General features: G+C 35.4%; 2 protein-coding genes across 2 annotated transcripts in view; one reads left to right on the forward strand and one right to left on the reverse strand.

Moving 5' to 3' along the window:
• Positions 1-1355: 1355 nt before the first annotated feature.
• armc7 (armadillo repeat containing 7) lies at positions 1356-5307 on the forward strand. Its single transcript, XM_059324908.1, has 3 exons — positions 1356-1651; positions 2676-2819; positions 4447-5307. The coding sequence occupies exons 1-3, from the start codon at positions 1567-1569 to the stop codon at positions 4788-4790; spliced, it is 573 nt and encodes a 190-aa protein (XP_059180891.1). The 5' UTR covers positions 1356-1566; the 3' UTR covers positions 4791-5307.
• Positions 5308-8579: 3272 nt separating this feature from the next.
• The window catches only part of acsf2 (acyl-CoA synthetase family member 2), a 36304-nt gene continuing 31578 nt past the window's right edge, over positions 8580-13305 (reverse strand). Inside the window, exons 11-16 of the mRNA XM_059325215.1 lie at positions 12733-12840; positions 11756-11907; positions 11501-11642; positions 10527-10637; positions 10370-10438; positions 8580-9196 (exon numbers count right to left, since the gene is read on the reverse strand). Of these exons, the coding sequence (XP_059181198.1) occupies positions 9137-9196; positions 10370-10438; positions 10527-10637; positions 11501-11642; positions 11756-11907; positions 12733-12840 (642 nt within the window). The 3' untranslated portion in view covers positions 8580-9136. The remainder of the gene's footprint in view (positions 9197-10369; positions 10439-10526; positions 10638-11500; positions 11643-11755; positions 11908-12732; positions 12841-13305) is intronic.

Raw genomic sequence — 13305 nt, forward strand, 5'->3', positions numbered from 1 at the left:
GCTCCTGAGCTCTGAGCTGCTCCACATCATCAAAGAACCTGTGCCTGCAGGAGGAGGAGAGAAATTAAAAATTATATATAAATTAACTTATATTAACTAACTAATTAACTTATTAACTAATATTAACTTACATTCTAGATTTTGTAGAGTATGAGTTGATAAAAAAATATTTTAACAATAAATTCATTATTTTAATACAAAACAACAAAAATGCCAAAGATTAATTGGTACCAGAAGCTCAAATGTATTTTTATTGTAGCTTTTTGATTATTTGGGGATTTTGGACTGTTGGTCAGACATCTGAAGACGTATTACAAATTAAAATAATTTAAAGGAACAATTTTCACTGTTTCTGCCTTCAAAAAACCCCTCAGGAATATGTTTTCCAGCATGACATCTGAAGTTTTACCAGATATTTTTTGTTAATTAATTAATGATTAGAACAGTAATTTGTTGCAACCAATTTTGTTTGTTTGTGGTGTTATTATTTATCTTTATGTTGTAATTTCCTCTTGAATACACAGTTTATTCTACATTACTGTCGACTATTAAACGCATTTTACATACATTTGAGTAATATTTGTATGCACAATAATGCACTGTGTGCTGAATGATGGCTGTGTGTTTGCATTTTAATATAAGAGGCTGATTAATGAGGGAATAATGTGAAAATAATGGACATAAATGTCAGTTGTGTAATGGAAAGTGGACCAAGGTGCATTATAAAACGCTCCAGGTTTATGCTGCATGACTATCCTGAAAGTGCACTTCATTATCATGTATTTAACACTGATTGCAGTTAAAGCACCAAAAGACACACACACAACCTGCAGTAAATGAACTCACCTGTTGAAGAAAACAGCAGCTAGTCCCACAAACAGCGTCCCGAATAAAACAGGCTTGGTCAGGCGCTTCGCAGAGGACAGCTGGTGTTGCTTCATAATGGCTTAAACTCCGGAGAAGTGGCTACAGACCGAAATATAAAGACTACATATATAATAATAATAATAATAATGATAATAACAATAATAATATCTACATCTGATTTTTAGCTGACCTCTGCAGCGACCATTAGCTGCTACACGCCTCCTGCCTCATGCCGTGCAGGTGATCACGTAACACCACTTCCGCTTCACAAATTTATGAAACCAAAACTAGCCAAAAAAAGATATTACATATTTATCCACCCCAACTAAAATACGCAGAATGTTTTAATATGATTTAAAAAAAAACAGTAGCAGAGTTTTTGTAGATAATAAAAAAAGTTTAAAAAAAAGAAAAGAAGGTTTAAGCGGAAACGAACACATTTAAGGGACGGATCAAAACAGGAAGTGACGTAAAATGAATCCTTCTTCAAAATCAGTTTGTTTATAGTCTATGGTTTGAGCTGCGACCGTTAACTTGTTCCGCCGTTTGTTTTTAATCTAATAACGTTAGATTCTTTCACATTAGTCATCACAGTGAGTGTATAACGGGACTAACGCCAAGCTAATTCATCAGCCTGGCTAATAAAAGTTATTCTAATTTCAGTGAACGCCGGAGCTAATGCTAAGCTAACAGGCTAAGATGTGGAGGAAAGGTTCTGAGGGCTCGGACCGGTTCGAGTACCTGCAGACTCTGGTCACAGAGTTTCAGGACACCGACAGTGAAGGTAGGCACACTTTTATATTCTTATATGTCATTATTTGTGGAATATGTAAGTGAAGTTCCCATGAAAAATCCTAAAAAGTGCTTAAGGTTAGTTATCACTCATCTAAAATGACAAGTTGAATGGAGTCGTATAGCATTTTTACTACAAACAACAACAGTTTCAGCCTTAAATAGTTTAATGCAAATCAAAGTAATTCTTGTTGGGAAGATATGCAGTCAAAATACCTTAAAAGGGGATCTACGGCACTCATTTATTTTAGTATGCAGGACCAAATAAATGTACTTTATTTATACTACACAGAGTCAATCTTTGGTTACAAGGAATTAAATCTCCTTTAAATTAAAAAGATAATAATAATAAAAAGGTAAAAACATTTTTGCAATGAATGCAGGTCATCCTGCAACAACTATAATGCATATAATACATAATTACATGTTAATTGGATGCTCAGTTCAAATTTCAGCCCAATACAGCAAAAATAAGCAATCGATGGGGCTCAAAAAATGAAAAAAAAAGAGCTATATGATTTTGCAAAGTCCCATGATTATTTGGAAGTTTTCACATGATAAATTTAGTGAGAATTCATGTCATGAACTGGGAGGGCTAAGTGACTTGGTGTGAAATTAGTTTAATAGTTTGAAGGCTCAATCTGTCATGTAAACAACAAGTAAACCTACATCACCAAAACACCCAACAGATTAGAAACTGCTTTCAGTCCAACACTGAACAGTAACTTTGTTAAAGGTTTGCAGTGTTGGAAAGTATGTCTACTCAGATAATGTACTTTGGATTTAAATTCTGAGGTACTTGTACTTTGTTCTGCCCTTGTACCCTCTTACCTGATAATGGAATTGTATCTTGTAATATTTTCCCAACTCTTGAGTTTCAGGTCTGTAAATATCTGTAATACATCTTTTATACTTCTTCACTGCCTCTTAGTAAGTTAATGCTGATATTGCCTCTGATTTTATTGATTTGTATAATTAGGCCGTATTTTAATTTGGTTATTCTCTCCCTTCCTCAGAGGCAAAGGAGCAGGTTCTGGCTAATCTCGCCAATTTTGCATACGACCCAAAGAACCTGCAGCACCTGAGGGAGCTGCAGGTGACCGACCTGTTCCTGGACATGCTCACTGAGGACAACGACAACTTTAAGGAGTTTGGGATGGGTGTGTATACCTCGTTATCTCTATTGTTGTTTTTACATGAGGGATTTTTCAATAACCAACAATATCTAACTGTTTTTTTTGCTAGTAAAGTATGTTGAGGATAAATTCTAACTAGATTTTATCCTAACTAACTGAGACCAGATTAGGTGATTCAGGAGACTTGATGTCTTTGACTAAAATACACTTTAAAATAGCTTTTTGATTATTGGTTCAAAAATACAATAAAAAAGTCAGTTTTAGAATATGTCATATTTCTAAAAATGTCTAAAATCGAAAATAAAATGTGTCCAAAAATGACTAAAACACTTTAAAAAAGCTTGTTTATCATAGTAATAGTCTAATACGTCCACAAATATAACAGAAACAACAATTTTAGAATATGACCAAAAATCTGCATTCTTATTTTGTCCAAATACCTTCATAATAATAGTATAATACGTGCAAAAATATAATAAAAACAACAATTTTAGAATATAAACAAAAAATCGTAGAAAAAAAGTCATACTATAGTATGTCAAAAATCTGTCATTCTGTTGTTCGTCCAAAAATGACTAAAACACTTTAATATAGCTTGTCAATCATAGTAACGGTATAATTTGTCACAAAAAATTATAAAAAAAACATTTTAAGAATATGCCCAAAAACCTTGAAAAAGTAAAAAAACAAACAAAACAGTCATTCTGTCATTTGTCCAAAAATTAAATACTTTAAAACAGCTTGTTGATCATATTCATTCATTCTTTTTCATTAACTGCTTATCCGCATTCGGGTCGCGGGGGGCTGGAGCCGATCCCAGCTGACATTGGGCGAGAGACGGGGTACACCCTGGACAGATCGCCAGACTATCGCAGGGCTGACACATAGAGACAGACAATCATACTCTCATTCACACCTACGGGCAATTTAGAGTCACCAATTAAACCTAAGTGCATGTTTTTGGACTGTGGGAGGAAGCCGGAGTACCCAATAATACCCAATTATTTTAGAATATGACCAAAAATTTATGGCAAAAATGGGTCAAAGTGAAATTTGTCCAAAAAAGACTAAAACACTTTAAAATTGCTTTTTGATCATAGTTATAGTATAATTTGTTCAAAAATATTATTTAAACAACGGTTTTAGAATATGTCCAAATATCTGAAAAAAAAGAGTTGAAAAATGTCAAAAATCGGTCAAAGTGAAGTTTGTCCGAAAATGACTAAAAACACTTTAAAATAGCTTGTTGATCACAATTATAGCATAATGTGTCCAAAAATGTTATAGAAACAACAATTGTAGAATATGACCAGAAATCTGGAAAAAAGTCATATGTTGAATTTCGTCAAAAAATGTCAAATTTTAAAATGCCTAAAAATGCTCAAAATGGTTCTATTACAGTCTGCTGATTCATATTCATTTTTTTAGTTAAAATTTTTAAATGCCCCGATTCTCTCAAAATGGTCTTATTATAGTGTATTGATATATGTACTACGGTGGCTAGGTTGTAAAAAAAAGTCATACTAAAGCATGTTGATTTTTGACAAAAAAGGTAAAATTTTAAAATGCCTAAAAATGGACCAATTATAGTCCGTTGATACATGTTATAGTATCATCTGTTCAAAAATGTGTGTTCCCTGTCCTCTCTCAGGGGGTCTGTGTAACCTGAGTATGGACCCTGAGTGCCGACACGTCATCCTGCAGAACGGGGGGATCGGCCTGGTCACTAACTGTTTGTCCAACCAGCGGGAGGAGACCGTGCTGTCGGCCATCACCACGCTCATGAACCTGGTGACGCCGTCGTCCCGCTCTGAGCTCACTGCCCCCGCCATCCTGCAGTGCATGCTGCGCTTCTCGCTGTCGGAGAGCCCCCGTCTGCGCAACCTGGCTGCTGTGTTCCTGCAGGACTGCTGCAGCGAGGAGCAGGTGGGCCAGGCGGAGCGGCAGATGCAGGGACAGCAGACTGCAGTCGGCATCCCACTGCCCAAGGAATAACTTTAAAGACTCTTTATTGGGGCATTTTAGCCTTTATTTAACAGTGAAGGGCAGAGACTGCAAGAAGAGTGAAGAGGCTGTAACCACTTAGCTCAGGTGCTCCTCAGCTGAAGTTTTTGTATATACATTCATGGAAAAAATGACGAGACCACCCTTGTTTTCTTCATTTTCGTGTCCATTTTAATGCCTGGTACAACTAAAGGTACATTTGTTTGGACAGATATAATAACAACAACTAGGACTGCAAGCAGTACTGAACCGGCCCTCGCAGTACATGGTGTCTGCGTTACAGGGGCCAGTCTATACCACCCCTATGAATTTCATTGCCTTAAGTGTTATAGTGTGGCCACGGTACCAAATATGAAATTAGACTGCCACCACAGTGCCACCTAGGGGCCGATCAATAAAACCTTAAAGGGTTATCCTCAGGAGGGCATTGACAATAATTGTACCAAGTTTTGTATAATAATGCACAAACTATCCCTTTAATCCTCATACAGTGTCTGAAGGAGGATTCTTAACTGATATGTATAAGTTAGAAGAGGCAGGTAGCAATGGTGGAAAGTAACTATACATTTACTCAAGTACTGGACTTAAAGTACAATTTTGAGGTACTTTTATGTACATTTTATGTAACTTTATACATAATTATTTACATATTTTTACTTCTTTACTTTTTTTTTCAAACTTTAAAAAAAAAAACTTTTAGCAGTACTCGACCTGAAAAGTAAAAAAAAAAAAAAAGTTATAAAAAAAGTTTTTTTTAAAAAGAACAGTGGTGGAAGAATTATTCAGATCCTTTACTTCAGTAAAAATACTAATACCACACTGTGAAATGACTCCACTCTGCTCATTTTAACTACCTAATAAACTTTTAAGTGGTTTAATTTATAAAAATGGGTAATCATTTTAAATGTATCATGTTTTCCATTTTCAATCTTGACCTGAAAACTAACTAAAGCTGTCAGCTAAATGTAGAGGAGTAAAAAGTACAATATTCGCCTCAAAATGTAGTGGAGTAGAAGTAAAAGAAAAAGAAAGAAAAAGAAAAATAATTAAAAAAAGAATAATCATTCGAAATACAATAGGGACCTCGCAGGTCGTTGCCTGCTCGGGCCCTAGACATTTTCCATGGTTTTCTTTCTCAAGTTATTTAGGTTATTATCAATAAAACCATGGAAAATGTCTAGATATCAGCTCTTAAATTCAACTCTTATCAGCTATTTTTGTTATCATTAAATGTTTTCAAACAAATGTACCTTTAGTTGTACCAGGCATTTAGAATGAACAAGAAATTTAAGAAAAAGGGTGTTCTAATAATTTTTTTCATTCCTGTAAGTGGATAAGTTTGCTCTCTATGAGAGTAGAGAAGAAATATTTAACTCTGAGCACATAAAAGACCAGATGAGTGAGATCCAGTACTGATCAGGCGATCCGGTCTGGATCACAGTCCGTGTTTCAGTTTTTCTGGTCCAGGTGTTGGATGAGGCTGAGGTCTGGGCTCTCTGCAGATCAGTCAAGTTCTTCCAAACCAAACTGAAAACATTTCTCTGTAGAGCTGGATTTGTGCAGAAAGGCAGTTTCATGTTGCAACAGAAAAGAGATAAACTAAGATGGAAAGGATATTTTTATTGTTTAAAATATCACTATATGCTGTTGCATTAAGCTTTTCCTTAATATTTGACTTAATTTGGTCATATAGTGTAATTTTACACAGTGTATTTTATTTATTTATGTTGGGATTAAAAACTGTCCTCAGGGCTGCAAACTTGTCACCTTCTAGTGAAAATTGCTGTTTTGATTTCATAATTTGAGTGATTTGTGTAGATTTTCGGGCCTTGGTCTTGCTTTCCCCCCATCGCTCTGCCCCTGGTGCTGCTGGTTGAGGTTTCCCAGAGATGTGCATGTGGTTTCTGTCGCTGTGAACTCTCGTCGTCTGACTGGTGAGGCCAGGTTTTGGGCAGTTTGATATCTTTGCTTCCTCCTGTGCTGTTTAAACTATCTCCCATAGTCTGGCTGTTCTCACTGCGGGATGGTTATTATTACTTTGTTTATTACTTTAAGTGCCCTGAACTGATGTTCCCCATTCATTACCTCTGTAGCAGGAGGGTAACATTAATTCCAGACTGAGTTTCCCCTGTATCCTCCTGCTAAAATTGACCATAATAAAGCTATTTAAAAGAGATATTTTTAATATTTTTTCCAAAGGCGTCATGCCCATAACTTCTCCTAAAGTTCCACCCTGATGAGTTTGCAGCCCGGCACCCTTACGAGACGTTTGGCTCTACAAATTCTGCACATTTTATATCAAAGTGCATGTTACTTAGTTAGTTGTACCTAAATGTAAGTGTTGTGCTCTTTCTGACCACATGAGGGAGACTGGACAGTTTTTGTTGGAAATGGAGAGCTGCTGAATATCTGTGAGAGATTAATAAACAATTTTTTTCAACTGACGATAACCAACGAGTTCACATTTTTGTATTTTAAAAGAAGTTCATAACCTGCAGGTGATGCACACCTGAGAGTTAGATGTAGTGAGCAAACAACAAAGAACTGACTCCTTAAATGTTCATTAAGGTTTTTTTTATAAAGTATGTTGAGAAATTTTAGAACTAAGTGAGACCAGATTAGGAGTTTCAGGAGACTTGATGTCTTTGACTAAAAACTATTTAAAATAGCTTGTTGATCATAGTAATAGTATAATACGTCCAAAAATATTATAAAAACATTTTTTGGGAAAATGACCAAAAATCTTGAAAAACAAAGTCATACTATAGTATGTGATTTTTGTCAAAAATGGTCAAATTTTAAAATCATTAAAAATTACTATTCTAGTCTGTTGATACATATTAGCATAGTTTGTCCGTAAAAAAAGTAATAGATACTGTAATATGACTTTTTTTTTTTAAATTTTGTCCAATTTTTTCGACAACCCATAATATGGTGTTTTTCTGTGTTTTATGGACAAACTATGTTCTAATATGTATCAACAGGTTCATAATGTTTAGCATTTAAAAATTTGAACAAATTTGACAAGGTCAAATTTTAAAATGTCTAAAAATGGACCGATTACAGTCTGTTGATTGATGTTACAGTATAATCTGTTAAAAAAATCAGAAAAACACCAGATTTTGAGATGTCCAAAAATGGAAGGAAAAAATAAAGTCATAACATTTTTAAATGCCCAGATTCTCTGACTAATTCTATTAATTAACATTTTATTGATTTCCAATCTGTTATGTTCTGTTAAATCCGGCTCACTGACTGTAATATCAACACCAGAAGCTGTTTCCCACAAAAATGTCCATTCCTTTGGCTTTGAAGTGATTTCCTCAGAGCTCCTGAGAGCCAACTGCTGGACTCTGTGAGAATTCCTCAATGTCCTGAAACATTGAATCCAAACCCCAAAATATGTAACACAAAAAAAGAAGCTAAATAAACGTTGAGGTTCCCCATTAGGAGTCTGGAGCGCCGTTTGTTTTCTTCTCTTTTCTTCAGAGCTATTTCTGGGCCGAGTCCTTCAGGTCCAGACAGACGAGGACACCCGATCCTGCAGCCCAGTGTTGGTTGGACCTGCTCAGACTCCAGAGGAAATACTTCACTGCTTTCAGCGAGTGTGCTTCTGTGATACTCGTTCAATTTAAATGCCACAAAGTTCTCGTTTTCAGTGAGTGTGTGTGTGTTTCTGAATGGCATTCCAGGAGCTTAGCAGGGCAGCACCTGCCACCCAGATCAATAAAAACCTTCGTTCTTCCCGTAAAGAGAGAAACACCCACAGCTGGTTTTAATAATGTGGTGCAAAGTTTATTTCAACTTGATGTAAAAAATATTTTAATAGCTTTTTTTGCAGGATAAAAGAAATGACAGAGTGGTTGAGCAGTGAGTTCACTGTATGTACACATTTCTATTAAACAGGATGTTACAGGACAATGCTGCTGTTATTTTATATTTTTCTTAAAGAAAGACCAAAACCAACAAAAACATCTGTAAATAAACCTCTCTACCCTGTGTGGCCCTTAACCCCAGACCCATGAGTTCATAGTGAAGGTACAGATCTTAAAAAGATTAAAAAAGAGGTCAGAAATGCAAAAATAATGAGGTCACTGTAGTTTGAAGTAAACACAACAATGTTTTTGTTGGAGTAAGTAGTGCATTTGGTTCTAAGCAATGAAGAAAAGTAATCACCCAGAAAATGTTTCAATTAATTGTTGGTTTTGGTCTTTGCTGTCTGACTGTATTTGTCACTTTCACAGTTGGTTTCAGCAGCCGGCAGATGTTCCTCCAGATGTTTCTGATGTCTGTGTGTTTATGAAACACGATGAATTCTTCATATGTGAGCTGACGTCTCATTTCTTCTTCAGTCCGAGCTGCTCCTCCACCTGCTCCCGGAGTTTGATCTTCTGGATCTGAAGGAAGGGAAAAGAGAATGTGCTGTGAATCGAACTGAATAAGAAGACTTTAACTGGACATCACAGTTAGATTACTTAAGATTTCTGAAAAGTACCAGCAGCATTTCATGAAAAAAGAACACCATGTTGATAATGGAAATAGTATAGTATGTTCAAAAATGCCAAGAAAACACCAATGTGTAGTATGTTAGAAAAATTAAAAAAACAGTCAAGTGAAATTTGTCCAAAAATGACTAAAAACACTTAAAAACAGCTTGTTGATACACTTTATAGTAAAATATGTTCAAAAATGACAGATTTTGAGATGTCCAAAAATTTCAAAATGCCTGCAAATGCTAAAAATTGACCAGTTATAGTCTGTTGATACATGTGGTAGTATAGATTATCCATAAATGACAGAAAAACACCATATTATGGGATGTCAAAAACATTTTTTTTGGACAAACTATGCTCTAATATGTATCAACAGACTATAATAAAGTCATTTTAAGCATTTTTAGGCATTTTAAAGTTTGACCATTTTTGACAAAAAAACTACTTTTTTGTTTTTGTCCACTTTTTTGACATCCCATAATATGGTGTTTTTCCTCCCTTTTATGGACAAACTATGTTTAAATATGTATCAACAGACTGTAATAGAGTAATTTTAAGCATTTTTAGGCATTTCAAAATTTGACTATTTTTTTGCAATAGTATGACATTTTTGTTTTCGTCTAATTTTTCGACAACCCATAACATGTTGTTTTTGTCATTTATGGGGAAAAAATCCCATAGGATGTACAAAATTCATTATCATTATATCGTAAGGTGTAAAAATGTCTAAACTGAGCCCTGTGTGAGTGGATGCAGTGAAGTCAGGACTCTGTTCTGTTCATTCTGAGCAGAGTGTAAACAGGTTAAATGACGGTTTTATCTGATTGGCTGCTGTGGGAGCGGGCCGCCGCCCTGCTGTGTGCGTGCAGACGAGCTAATAGCTGCGTTCCCTCCGGTCTGAGGGCGTTCAGGGGCAGGACTGATTATTCCTAACAGCATCCTGAGGGAAGCAGCTGATGTTCTCCTGTTGGACTCATTTATCTCAGACTAATGATAGAGCTCTTTCTGTCTGTATGTGTCTGAAGAAACATTAAAATAACTTTCTTTGTGTCTTTATGAGAATAAATGATCTCTTACCTTTCCGGTGACGGTGAGCGGGAAGCTGTTCATGGTCAGTACGTATCGAGGGATCTTGAAGTGAGAGATCTGAAAGCAGCAGACAAGCCAGGAAGATGAAATATGGAATATTTCCAGCTCATTATAAGATATGAAATAATAACTAATGGAGGCTGACCTGTCCTTGGCAGTACTCTGTGATCTCCTCTACTGTGAGTTTCTCTCCTGCCACCACCTTGATGCAGGCACACACCTCCTCTCCCATACGGGCATCCTGCACTCCCACCACCTGACACGAAACACAGCAAACATTTTATTATTATTATCATCATTATATTCAGCTCTGTAAGCTTTGATCATTCACAGATTATTCATTAGAGGAACTCAGATAATACAGATTCAAAAACAGCTGGTACTCCTTCAAATAATTCACTCTTACTTTATCTTTTTCATAAATATTAAATTAAATCTCTTCCTTCTCAGTTATCTATTGTTTCTTTTCTTCTTGTCTTAGTGCTGGGAATATGTCGTGAGGACAGTTTGACTTGAATAAATGCCTTTTTTATGTGTCTTTTCACTTACATTTGTACATGTTAGATTACTATGAGGTTTTACTTGAGTAATATATTTGAAAATCTTATATTAAATATATTATAATCTTTTTTTTTAATTGATTAAATGTTATGTTAAAAAATGTTGTGGTTTGTTAAAAAAAACAGTATCATTTTTTCATTCTTTTTTTTATTATTTAGTACCTCTATTTCTAATAATAATAATTATTAAATAGTTAAAAACATTATATTTAATATTTATAATATATATATTATAAAAGAAAACACCATAGTATTGTACGTTAAAAAAGTAAAAAAGGGTGAAAGTTATCATTATTATTTGTATTATTATCTGTGTGATAATTTATGTATTGATTCTTTTTTTGATTGATTGAGTTATTGGTTTGTCTATTTATTAGTTTATTTATTTATTTATTTCATTTACAACCCACTGTTGCCTTATATAATGCTACTTTGTTCTGCTCCTTTGCAGCAGGGAAACATGAAGTTTTGAGGGGATTATTTTCAAGACTTTACCATAAAAATAATTGTGAAAACACGTAATTCCACCCTGCTCTGAGCTCTGAGGTGTCAGACTGACCTGAGCCTCCATGACTTTGGGGTGTGTGTGCAGGAACTGTTCGATCTCTGCAGGGTAAATGTTCTCTCCTCCTCTGATGATCATGTCTTTGATCCGACCTTCGATCTTGCAGTAGCTGTAGGCGTCCATGCTGCCGATGTCTCTGCAGGGAAACACATCCAATCACTTCATGCTTCGTAATAAAGTTTAATACTGTGTGACTCTTTGTGATGGTTAAATAAAGAAGATATAAACAGTGTCTGAGCGTCCTCTCACCCGGTCTTGTACCAGCCGTCGTTAGTGATGCACTCCTTGGTTTTGGCCTCCTCCTTCCAGTACTCCAGCATCACGCAGTATCCTCGGATCATGATCTCCCCGAGCTCCCCCAGAGGAACCACCATCCCTGTGGAGGGATCCACGATCTTAGCCTGCAGAGCAGACCGTTATTTATTACTTATTGATCACACACAGTAAACTACGGTGTGAAAAATATATGTTTAATGAAACACAACTTCTAGGAAATAATTGCAATTAAAGTTTATTTGAAATACTCCAAGGTGGAGATTGTAATTTTTTGTCAATAAAATTTTATTGAATCATTGTTTCTAAACTGGTCATGTGATAAGGTTTGGCTGATGTAAAGATGTTCAAATTGGTTTGATATGAAGCAAACCGCATTACTGAATTTGACCACCAGGTGTCGCCCTCGACTCAGCAGCTGCTCCAGACTGGAACTTAATGAGACTGAAGATCGACTTAAAATCAAAAAATTTGAAATAGTTTGTTGATCACGGTAATAGTATAATGCATCCAAAAATATTACAAAAATATGGCCAACAATCTTAAAAGTCATACTATAGCATGTCGGAAAAATGTAAAAAATTGGTCATTCTGTCATTTGTCCAAAAATGACTAAAAACGCTTTAAAATAGTTTGTTGATCATAGTAATAATATAATTTGTCCAAAAATATAATAAAAGCAACCATTTTACAATATGACCAAAAGTCTGGCAATAAATCTGTGATTTAATGAATTAATTTATTTTTTATTTCTTCAAGAGCTTTCTTAATAAACAAAATTTCATCTCTACAGAAATGTGATCATCCTCATGTTTACCAGCTTCAGCTCGGCAATTAATTGCACGTAACAATAAGGGACTCACAGCTCTGTTAGTCCGCTTTAAGTTCATACAGCAGAAGTCAAGTCTATCATGTCATCATGTTTTTATTTGCATCTGAGAGTGTTTTAGTACCTCTAAGTGGTCCAGGATGTAGCCCACGGTCTCAGCCTTCCTTTCCAGGTTGTCTGTGGGGAAGCCGCAGAACGTCACGGGGCTGTTCTCCGTGGTGCCGTACCCGATCTGTCAATCACACAAACAGCAGGATGCATGATATACAGCAGAACCAATCAATCACCAGCCAATACTGCAAACTTTAGGTCATGTGGGTTTATTATCGACTGATTATAAAAAGCTGAATTTCTTTAATTGACTTAAAAAAACTCACCATCTACACACTCCAACCTGTAAGTGTTTTATACATTAACTGTCTGATTTGAGAGATATTTTAATCTACTTTCAGCAAAGTTAAAAGCAGATTAGAAGAAAATCAGTTTTTCAAAGGAACATGAAAAGTACTCATTCCTAAAAAAATTACTTTTTTACTAATTTGCTTTTCTTGTAACTTTCCACCGATGGTTTGGGGAGTAATTCTCCTCCACAACATATAAGAGGAAAGTAAAGTGCTTTCTAAAAATAACTTTATTAAAAGATTTTTGTTCAGGAAAACAGCTTTCTGAGCACCTTTGCAGAATCATATCGGGGCAA

This window comes from Centropristis striata, chromosome 21, assembly GCF_030273125.1.
Source record: "Centropristis striata isolate RG_2023a ecotype Rhode Island chromosome 21, C.striata_1.0, whole genome shotgun sequence".
Lineage (NCBI taxonomy): Eukaryota > Metazoa > Chordata > Actinopteri > Perciformes > Serranidae > Centropristis > Centropristis striata.